Consider the following 12,265-nt stretch of genomic DNA (forward strand, 5'->3'; position numbering starts at 1 on the left):
TTTATGTCTTTCTCTGCAACTCAATTGTGTGTGAATGCACTGTTTAATTACAGTACTGAAAATTTATCCAAGCGCGCGCGCGCACACACACACACACACACACACACACACACACACACACACACACACACACAAAGTACTTTGACACTTCCTAGTAGGAATGTTTGACTCGATACAGTGTTCTGTTCATACTGTTGTAAGGAATCAACCTGTAAGTGTACTGTCCTGGAATTGAAATATGAAAATTTACGGATATTGGCATTTTAACCACCACCACCACCACCACCACCACCACCACCATTTCGTACCTGTCTGTTAAAAATTTTGACATTAACACTAATTCAAGGAAGGGTTTAGCAGTCGGATGTCTTAACTGTTCTTGATTCTTCCTATATTGTATGGTAGTGTATTGCGTATTAAACCGGGGACTTAGAAACGACGGAGAGGCTTCGTCCTGCCGTAGCTCTCAATGGTTCACAACCTCATAACAGGCCACAGCAGTACACCCACCCCACCGCCGCCCCACACCGAACCTGGGGTTATTGTGTAGCTCGGCCCCAGTGGACCCTCCCCCCTTACCAGACGAGTGTAATCGACAAGTTTGTGTGGTAGAGTAATTATGGTGTACGCGTACGTGGAGACTGTTAGCGAAGCGATCGCCGACATAGTGTACCCGATGCGGAATAAGGGGAACCAGGCCGCATTCGCCGAGATAGATGGAAAAACGCCTTAAAAAGCATCCACAGGCTGGCCGGCACACCGGACCTCGATACCAATCCGAGGAACGGAATCGTGCCGTGGACCGGCACGCCTTCCGGCACGGGAAGCAACGCGTTAGATCGCGCGGCTATCCGGGCGAGCGAAGTTATGGTGGGGGTCCAAGACACTTTTCTCTTCGTAAAGTTTCGTCCACAGCTGCGCTGCACATTTTCGGAAGTGCTCCTGCTTCTGCCGAGTTCGTCAGTTGGCAAGACTTAGATCCAGCAGCACATCAGAAAATGTCCATCGCAACTCTGGACGAAACTTTACGATGGGAAAATTGCATGGACCACGACCATACAAACCCGGAAGAATCAACATTAATAATAATACGGAAGGATTCATGATTGCAATACAGGATCAAACAATAAACACCAGATATTACAGTAAGCATATTATTAAAGATCCAGATACCAAAACAGATAAATGCATAGTTTGCAAACAACAAATAGAAACAGTAGATCACATCACAAGCGGATGTACAATAGTAGGAAATACAGAATACACCAGAAGACATGACAATGTAGCAAAAGTATTACATCAACAACTTGCCATACAACACAACTAATAAAACAACACGTTCCCACATACAAGTATGCACCACAAAATGTACTGGAGAATGAGGACTACAAATTATACTGGAACAGAACCATTATAAGAGATAAAACAAGACCACATAACAAACCTTACATCATACTCACCAAGAAAAAGAAGAGGGTTGGGTTGTTTGGGGGAGGAGACCAGACAGCGAGGTCATCGGTCTCATCGGATTAGGGAAGGACGGGGAAGGAAGTCGGCCGTGCCGTTTCAAAGGAACCATCCCGGCATTTGCCTGGAGCGATTTAGGGAAATCACGGAAAACCTAAATCAGGATGGCTGGACGCGGGATTGAACCGTCGTCCTCCCGAATGCGAGTCCAGTGTCTAACCACTGCGCCACCTCGCTCGGTAAAAAAAGAAGAAATTAACACAACTAATCGAAATATCCATACCCAATACAACAAATATGCAGAAGATAACAGGAGAAAAAATTGAAAAATACATCCAACTGGCTGAGGAAGTCAAGGACATGTGGCATCAGGATAAAGTTGACATACCAATTATACTATCACCAGTACATCAACGCAATACAACTGCATCCAAACGTATATATACAACTACAGAGACTGTAATTATTGACAGATGTTCAATTACCCGGAAGTTCCAATGTAACATATACCGTACAGTTAAAAGGAAGTCACGCTTGATCAAGAACCGCGTCACTTTCCATTTTTAACCAGGCATAACGTCTGAGAAAGGAAAGAAATAATAGTAGAGAGAAGCTAATTGCTCACAGTTGCGTGAGATTCCTTTTTTGTTTCCATGTCTTATTTAGTAGCTTGCTGGAGAGATTCAGCTACTCTTCGTCTGAACTAAACACGGAATTCATAGTACAAGATAATTTTGGTCCATTAGAGGCTATTCTCATTGCATGCTATATCAACTAAGCAACAGTCCCGTAATGCATGAATGCGATGGGAATTTGGGCGGCAGATGCTCGCATTGCCTTTGTGCAGAATATGCTCCAGGAAATGGAGTGTCAGACAATCAAAGACGGCCAGGTAACAGCCCCTGCAAAGGCTGTATTGATTTCCAATCAAATATTAACGAAAATCTGAGTACATCTGAGATCCTAGAAAACACGACGCATCCTATGACACAACAGTGATTTCAATATCTTTAAAATTACTACTGTTGATAATTTACAGTGAATAAACATTTACTCACTGAATCTCTAACTTAACTTTTATTCGCTTCATGCGATTTCAACAACCTTTATCTCTTATGACAGAATTTCGCTACAGCTACCATCCCTGAAAATTAGGTTTCCGTGTATGTTTTAGTTACCCACTTGGAATGCCTTTTATATCTGTTTGATTACGCCAATGTTCATGAGAACTTTGTATCCACCACAATTACAGAGTTTCAATACTCCAAAAATGGTTCAAATGACTAAGCAGTATGGAACTTAACATCTGAGGTCATCAGTCCCCTATAATTAGACCTACTTAAACCTAAATGACGTAAAGACATCACACACATCCATGCCCGAGTGAGGATTCGAACCTGCGACCGTAGCAGCAGCGCGGTTTCGGACTGAAGCGTCTAGAACCGCTCGGCCACAGCAGCTGGCCGTCAATACCCCATATTGTCATACTTGTGTATTTATTTGATGAACAGTTTAATATTTTTCCTGCATCTTTATTTCAATATGTTGATTAGAAGTGCTATTAAAAAACTGAGCTTATTTAAAAGTGTTCAGTCACGTGTTAGCAGACATCACAATTCAGAAAAGAACCAAAAGACACTTATCTCAATAAGACCTAGATAATTTTTAAATAATATTTAACAATTCATTGTGATTTAACTTTAGCACACTTGTGCAAGAATGCTAGCTTATTTATTTATGAACAACTATTACTTATATTTGTTGTAAATGGTCTGATTCTAACCGAATGTTTATGACATTTCTTTATTTAAATATTGTTGTAATAAATTAGTTTAGTCCAGAAAGTGGTCATTCTTAATCAGTCCATGTCTGTAGAGCTTCAGGAAGATATATTTGTGATGGGAATGACCTTCAGCCAATAGAAAAGTCGATAGTAGCAGAACACTATTAGTCAAGTGGAGAGTGCCACTTTTCGAGTGATGAGTTCAAGGGAGGTATGATGGCCACTTTTACGCTAGTGTTGGCAGGAGGCAGACTGCTTGTGGTAACAAGTAGTATTCGATTGTGAAGGTGATTGACTCAGAGCAGTGAAGGCCGACCTTTAGCTTCTGGAGGGACTTATTTTTCGAAAGGTTTGAATGTGCTCTAGAGTAGGACTCCAATTGTTCCGCTTGACTTACAGAACTGAGAATATATAGGGTATGAGTTACTATTTTTTGCATCGAAGGTGTTAATTTGTTACTCAGAGTGAGTTGAACTGTTTCGAGCTGGTGAATGTTCGTATATTGCGATTATGAAATGGAATTAGTTTTTGCGTATCTTCAGTGACCATTTAGTTTGATGATTTTGCTACCATTTTTGCAACGTCTCAACAGGAATAAATAAATGTCGTGTGACTAAGGCCTCCCGTCGGCGGACCGTTCGCCTGGTGCAAGTCTTTCGATTTGACGCCACTTCGGCGACTTGTGCGTCGATGGGGATCAAATGATGAGGATTAGGACAACACAACACCTAGTCTCGGAGGGAAGAAAATCTCCGACCCAGCAGGGAATCGAACCCCGGCCCTTAGGATTGACATTCTGTCGCACTGACCACTTAGCTACCGGGGGCGGACGTCGCAACATAATTTCACTTCATTTGTGAGGTTACTGTCTCTGAATTTTTACTGAATATCGTAGGAGCACTTCCCATTTATTTGGCATGTCCTATTTTGAATAATTATCACTCAACGTAACGGTTTGTTGAATAGAACTTTTGTTAGTAAGCTATTCATTTAACATTTACTTTTTCTTTCTGAGTCTATTACTAAATCGCAATTCTAGCCAACACACAGATTAATTCACTGCAGGATCACAGCTGCGGGTTACTATTTGCAGCAAATTAGCTGCGGGGAATGAAAGCATATGTGCACCGCTCGACCCTGTGACACAACGAGCTTCTTTTAACAGAGCCGTGCATAGCCTAAATACCTCTAACGTATGAGCAATATCAGGCGAAATAGCAACCGGTTTGCTCGTATGGACTGCGTTGAGGAAGGGAAATTACACAGCATTAGCCGTCAGGTACAGTCGACCAGTCCAAAGAAAAATCAACGGGTCATGCATGCCACGAACTTTTGATACCGCAGCAAAATATGTGGAAGGTTTTCGCGACTGCACTTACATTTCAAACCGTACCGTCTGCCGCTCGTACTACAATTAAACCAAAAGACTGTGGTCGGCGCGTCACTGGATTGGGCCCTGGGGCGAAGATGATGTGGTTCTGGGCCCTTCAAGTTGCCTGACCTAACGACTTGTGACTTTTTGGTTTGGGGATACATTGAGGACCATGTTTACATACCCCCACTTTCAACGACAGTAACAGCTCAGAGAACGCATCAATGCTGCTCTGGTGACTATTGATACTAACGTATGTTGCTACATAAAGTATGGAACGAACTTGACTGATATTTGGACCTGAGACGTGTGGCGGCGGTAGGGGCACTCACGGAATACTTGAGTATTGCTCATCAGTGTGGGATCCGTACCAGATCGGTTTGACGGAGGAGATAGAGAAGATCCAAAGAAGAGCGGCGCGTTTCGTCACAGGGTTATTTGGTAACCGTGATAGCGTTACGGAGATGTTTAATAAACTCAAGTGGCAGACTCTGCAAGAGAGGCGCTCTGCATCGCGGTGTAGCTTGCTCGCCAGGTTTCGAGAGGGTGCGTTTCTGGATGAGGTATCGAATATATTGCTTCCCCCTACTTATACCTCCCGAGGAGATCTCGAATGTAAAATTAGAGATTAGAGCGCGCACGGAGGCTTTCAGACAGTCGTTCTTCCCGCAAACCATACGCGACTGGAACACGAAAGGGAGGTAATGACAGTGGCACGTAAAGTGCCCTACGCCACACACCGTTGGGTGGCTTGCGGAGTATAAATGTAGATGTAGATGTAGAGTGCAAAATGCCAACTTGTTGTCTTTACCGTCCTATTAGTGCATCAGTCTGGTTTGTACCTATATTACACTACTGGCCATTATAATTGCTACACCACGAAGATGACGTGCTACAGACGCGAAATTTTACCGACAGGAAGAAGATGCTGTGATATGCAAATGATTAGCTTTTCAGAGCATTCACAAAAGGTTGGCGCCGGTGGCGACACCTACAACGTTCTGACATGAGGAAGGTTTCCAAACGATTTCTCATACACAACAACAGTTGACCGGCGTTGCCTGCTGAAACGTTATTGTGATGCCTCGTGTAAGGAGGGGAAATGCGTACCATCACGTTCCCGACTTTGATAAAGGTCGGATTGTAGCCTATCGCGATTGCGGTTTATCGTATCGCGACATTGCTGCTCGCGTTGGACGAGATCTAATGACTGTGGCAGAATATGGAATCGGTGGGTTCAGGAGGGTAATACGGAACGCCGTTCTGGATCCCAACGGCCTTGTATCACTAGCGGTCGAGATGACAGGCATCTTACACGCATGGTTGTAATGGATCGTGCAACCACGTATCGATCCCAGAGGGGGACGTTTGCAAGAGAACAACCATCTGCACGAACAGTTCGACGTCGTTTGCAGCAGCATGGACTATCAGCTCTGAGACCATGGCTGCGGTTACCCTTGACGCTGCATCACAGACAGGAGCTCCTGTGATGGTGTACTCAACGACGAATTTTGGTGCACGAACGGCAAAAGGACATTTTTTTCATATGAATCCAGGTTCTGTTTACAGTATCATGATGGTCGCATCCCTGTTTGGCTACATCGCGGTGAACGCACATTGGAAGCGTGTATTCGTCATCGCCATACTGGCGTATCATCCTGCGTGTGGTATGGGGTGCCTTTGGTTACACGTCACGTCTCTTGTTCGCATTGACGGCACTTTAAACAGCGGACGTTACATTTCAGAGGTGTTATGACCTGCGGTTCTACCCTTCATACGATCCCTGCGAAACCCTACATTTCAGCAGGATAATGCACGACCGCATGTTGGAGGTCCTGTACGGGCCTTTCTGGATACAGAAAATGTTCGACTGCTGCCCTGGCCACCACATTCTACAGATCCCTCACCAACTGAAAACGTCTGGTCAATGGCGGCCGAGCAGCTGGCTCGTCACAATACGCCAGTCACTACTCTTGATGAACTGTGGTATCGTGTTGAAGCTGCATGGGCAGCAGTACCTGTACACGCCATCCAAACTCTGTTTGACTCAATGCCCAGGCGTATCAAGGCCGTTATTACGGGCAGATGTGGTTGTTCTGGGTACTGATTTCTCAGGATCTATGCACCCAAATTGCGTGAAAACGCAATCACATGTCAGTTCTAGTGTAGTATATTTGTCCAATGAATACCCGTTTATCATCTGCATTTTCCTTGGTGTAGCAATTTTAATGGCCAGTAGTGTACTTGGGAAAAGATAGAGCTTTGAAAATGTGAACCATTTATCGTAACTCTATAGTTTTTCCCATACATTATTCATTCACTGGATGAGCACTGCCTCATTCACAGAAATGTCATTAAATTACGGAAAATCACCCGAGGTGTAAGGAAGTAACGCTCAGCTGGAAATATCTGAATTTGTGTGCTCAGACCGCACAGTGGAGCGAGACGGCGCCGCACCTGGAGGACGGTGGTGCACTTCTTGACGGACGCGGGGCCGAACAAGGCGGCGTGCGACAGCGAGCAGCCCTTCAGGTCGATGAGGGCTACGGTGCCGGTGAGGACGGCCGCGTCGTCCTGCAGCAGGGCCGCGTCGCCGCCCATGAAGTTCATGCGGAAGATGTCCTCGCCAGTCACCTTCTTGGGGTCGAGCTGGCCCAGGCGCAGCACGGTCACCCGCTGCCCGTGCTTGTCCAGCAGCGGCAGGTAAGTGATGAACCTGGCCGGAAGAATCGCCGTCAGACTTCGTAGTCCCATTAGGAGTATATAAAATCGATAAATCCGATCTCCACTGAAAGCGATACGAACTGTTATTGTTTGGGACCCATACATTTCAATTTCACACCTTGATCAAATCGAGTTCCTTAAACATGAAATGTTGAAGGTGCAGTCGACATTGATCCATTGATGATCTTGGGAGTGAATTGGCCAACTCATTTGTTAAGGCCATCCTAGACAGGAGGTGCAGAAGCGAGTCGAAACGATCCAGAAAGATAAGTGGGGAAGGTTCTGGAGGGAGGGACGACAGAGACGAACCGAGGGAGGGAGGGAGGGAGGAGATGGAGCTAATTGAAGATGTCTGTGAGATTAACACCATCGAAGACTGATACTGAGAATGATGGGAACGATTTGTTCAGGGTCTTACAGTCGGAAAGAAGCTTTTGTTTGCCAGAGTTTCGGATGTCCAGGAGGGTATTTAAGTCTGGCTTCTCCAGAATAGCTGCATCTTTCTCTTTTTTCAATGTAATTTAATGTAGAGAAGTGCAGTGTCAACCTATTGCACAGGACATCCAGTCAATGAGCTATGAAACTTAAGAATATTTTCTTTACGCTGTTGGCGAAACTTTGGATTGTAGTGAATGTTTCCAGCACCATGGAGTCGTAGTTATACTCGTCGGTAGAGTGATAATATCCTATGTCATTGATCACATTCTACATCAAGAAATTTGTTCATTTGAATGGTGGACGCAATAACTTTGCTTAAATTATCTTTGTACCTGTCATCCACCAAGTGTGTCCACAATGGACGAAAGTCTATGCACCCAAAGAAGTTGAATCGAGAGTTGTTATGCTTAATTAAGCTGGGACACTATTCCGTAAGTACAGTCCGCTTTAGTGGCAAAGGACGCTTACCATGGAAAATTACGCAACTTGAAAAAATTAAAGTTTAAGGATAAACTGTAGATCACTGAAGTAGTCCTTGGTTTACGCAGGTAATGGATCAGCGAAGGTCAAACTCACATGAGATATCTTTGTATGGCTATCTTTGTAGAAGATGGTTTCTAAATTTGAAGAAAACAGTAGTACAATTTCAGCCGTCCATTCCGAACACTACTGATGATGATGATGATGATGATGATGATGATGTGGCTCGCTCAAACTGCGCGGTTGTCACCGCCCGTACACATTCCCAGTCCGTACACAGTCCAGTCTAGCCACTTTTATGAATAGTGATAGAATGATGAGGACGACACAAACACCCAGTCCCCGGGCAGAGAAAATCCCCAACCCGGCCCGAGAAAATCCCCAATCCGGCCCGTGATCTAGAGTTAGCAACTCTACCCACTGGTCCACGAGCTCTGGACGCTCCGTGTTGAGATACCAATTTCAGTGTTACATTACATCGTCATCACGCCCCTGCATAAACAACAATATTATCAAATGTAACAAACGATAATAATGAAGGGGACAATTATCTGATGGACGAACAACAGTTTCAGACAATGGGTCATACAATACATACATAAAAATTAATTAATGCAATAGTGACAAACACAAAATAATTGCCAAAATTCAATTTAATGAAAGCGCCTCACCAATGTGGACGTAATAATTAGGAATACTGAAGTGGAATCAGTATACAATAATTACACACAGTAGACAAAAGATGTGCATTGTACCCAAGTCATGTAAAAGTACTGAATTACAAGAATCAGAACGTATCAGCTGACAGTTAACAGGCGGTAAATGACATATCGAACAATGCATGTGTTTCATGTCTGTGATAATGAAATAATTTGTAACAGTGTGCCAGTGGTAACTAATGAACTTTCACTACTTAAAAATACCTAAGAAACATGTAAAACACCAGTAGGTAAAATAACGAAAATAACCAGGTAAAATGTACATTCATTAAATGACTGAACCATGTGTGGGCAGGTAGTTGCCAGATCAAATTAAAATTCCTTGTACATGAAGCGACTGATCCGTGTGTAAGCAGTAACCCCATTACAGAACGAACTAGGAAGGTAGAAAGAGAATTAAGTAGGCAAGTTAAATAAAAGAGTAAACCAAGAAGATGACAGTGAAATGGTCAGACAACTGAAAGATAAAAGCAATAAATCCGAGAACTACATCGAGAAAAAAAGAAAAAAGATAGCAGTGAAGTAGGTGAAGTATCTATTATAGAAATGTTTTTACGCAAAAAGTAATATAATGTCTTCTGTATACATTTTTGGGATTTTCCTTCTTCCCTGCTGGTTATACCATGGGATGATACCATAAACAAGAAACTAAGGATAATTCTCAATCTCTAGAAATCGGTATTTTCCTAATTAATTATTTTTCTTACTTTTCAATAGGTTAAGACAAACACCGAAATTTTACGTTGCCACGTTGTAACTGATTATCAGTATTTAAATTTTTTTGCAATATTTTGCTTAAAGCAGGCGTCCTATGAGCCTTCCTCCGTCCCACTATATGAACGGACTCACCCTGCATTGAGGATCTCTTGTATCTTGGGCTCCAAGGGGTCCCTGTTGGCGAACAGTTCGGGAGCCGCCGTCTTCATCGTGTAGTACATGTCCATCTTGTGCTTCGTCTTCTCCAGAGAGAACTTGCAACCTCGAAGAAACGTCACAATCCACTGGTCGTCTGTAAGAACACAAACATTTCATCTGAGAACAGAACTGGAGTACCGGAGATGTAAGTTGTTTCCGTATTAAGGGTGGGTCAAATGTTTTGGGTCAACATGCAACAGTAGAGGTTCCGAAAATGGTGATCTGAGCTACAGCTTCGGTGTTCACTAATAATTAATTCAGGCGATACTATGTCTAAATGAGCAATGCGTGTGTGGTGCTTGTTTACGAACTACTTAAGTTTGATGGCACTATTCCGAAAGATAGTACGCAATTCTTTGATTGCTTATGAAATTCATAAAGGAACCGGTTGGTAGGGTCCTAACTGCTCATCTCAGTGTACAGTAATGGACACGGATATTTAAGAGAGCATGACAGAGATCTTGTACTCCAGGATAATTCTAGATTCAGGCTGACGGTCATCACTTTGGACAGTTGCTATAAACTTCAGTGTCTGGTGTAGCGTGCAAGTCGTCTGGATAATTAAGAACTTAAATATTTATTTACAGCTATTACACAGTCCTCCCACATTAATGTACCCAACGCCTATCTTCGACATCAACGTGCAATAACCAATCACAGACAATGTGAGACCTTAGTTTCTCCTGGCTTATACAATTTTCAAACAACTTACGGGAATTCAGTCAAATAACATTTACAGCAACCGCCGATATTTCGGTGAGAGTACATCCCGCCATTTTCAAGGCACAAACTGCAACAGCCAGATGACTAGCGTAACGACTCTGTAGGACAGCTCGCCGATTGTATAACGGAGGTTAAGCAGTCTGAGCGTAAAGGCTCTCCATGGGGCTGGTGTAAAAAGCTCCAGAACGCAATGCACGGTGGTGGACAGAGTCGAGACGCTGAAGAATAAATGGCCGTGCAGAGGAGTAAAGTACTCGTATCCTTCCATAGTCCAATTTCGAGTACACTAAGGCGCGATATAGGCGGAGGAGGACCACTCGGTCCGCTCCCCAGGAGATACCACTGAGAACACGGAGGGTGTTGAGAGGTAGCAGACAGCTAGCCGAAAGATACGAAACGTGGGAAGACCAGCACAGTCTTCTGTCAAACATAAGTCACAAGAATTTGGCGATGTCCGTGAACGGAAGGTCGACAGAGCTTAGGTGTAGGGAAGGCGGAGGACACTCCGTACGACGCCAAAAATTTACACAGACGGTCTTACTGGGAGAAAAACGGAAGCCCGTTTCAATGCTTCATGAGTGGAAGCGATCGGGAAATCCTTGGAGACGTCGTTCAAGAAGGCTGGTCCATTGAGAGCTGTAGTAGATCGCAAAATCGTCGACAAAGAGGGTGCCCGAGACATCGGGAAGAAGACAATCCATAATTGGATTTATGAAGATGGCAAACAGTACAACACTTAGCACGGAGCCCTGGGGTACCCCGTTCTCTTGGGAGAAAGTACGGGAGAGAGTAGTGTTCACCCGCACTCTAAATGTGCGCTCTGCCATAGACTCAAAAATAAAAAGGGGTAACCGACCTCGAAAGCCCCAAGAGAACAGTGTGCGGAGGATGACTGTCCTCCAACAGGTGTCGTATGCTCTCTCCAGATCAAAAAATATCGCTACTGTTTGACGTTTCCGGAGAAAATTGTTCATGATATAAGTGCAGAGAGCAACAAGAGGGCCAACTGTAGAACGATGCTTTCGGGAACCGCATTGGGCAGGTGTTAAAAGGTTTCGGGACTCCAGCCACCAGGCGAAACGGCAATTCACCATACGCTCCAAAACCTTGTGTACACTACTCGTGAGAGATACGGGGCGATAGATAGAGGGAAGACGTTTGTCCTTTCCAGGTTTCGGAACAGGACTGACGATTGCTTCTCGCCATCTTCTGGGAAAGGTACTGTCGGTCCAAATTCGATTATAAAGGCGAAGGAGGTAACGCAGACTACGGTCCGATAAATGTAGCAACATTTGGACGTGGATGCCATCCAGTCCTGGAGAGGAAGAGATTGTGTGTTGGAGTTCCCACATAGAGAAAACAGCTTTATAACTTTCGCGATTTTGAAAGGAGAAAGCAAGAGGTCGCACTTCCGCTGCTCGTTTCTTCTGGAGAAAGGCTGGTGGGTAATTTGAAGAGCTCGAAATCTTAGCAAAGTGTTGACCCAATGAGTTAGAAATTGCGACTGGGTCCACTAAGGTATCATGTGCGACAGTGAGCCCAGAGATCGGGGAGAAACTAGACATGCCGGATAACCGTCGAATTCGACTCAAAACTACAGATGATGGAGTGAAGATGTTAAAGGAGCTGGTAAAGTAGTCCCAG

The 12,265-nt window shown here is 44.2% G+C and overlaps 1 protein-coding gene across 1 annotated transcript in view; it reads right to left on the reverse strand.

The window, feature by feature from the left end:
- LOC126419187 (alpha-tocopherol transfer protein-like) overlaps positions 1-12,265 on the reverse strand; it is a 183,627-nt gene that overhangs the window by 18,751 nt on the left and 152,611 nt on the right. Inside the window, exons 3-4 of the mRNA XM_050086321.1 lie at positions 9,833-9,992; positions 7,080-7,338 (exon numbers count right to left, since the gene is read on the reverse strand). Of these exons, the coding sequence (XP_049942278.1) occupies positions 7,080-7,338; positions 9,833-9,992 (419 nt within the window). The remainder of the gene's footprint in view (positions 1-7,079; positions 7,339-9,832; positions 9,993-12,265) is intronic.

Source organism: Schistocerca serialis, chromosome 9 (genome assembly GCF_023864345.2).
Source record: "Schistocerca serialis cubense isolate TAMUIC-IGC-003099 chromosome 9, iqSchSeri2.2, whole genome shotgun sequence".
NCBI classification, from domain to species: domain Eukaryota; kingdom Metazoa; phylum Arthropoda; class Insecta; order Orthoptera; family Acrididae; genus Schistocerca; species Schistocerca serialis.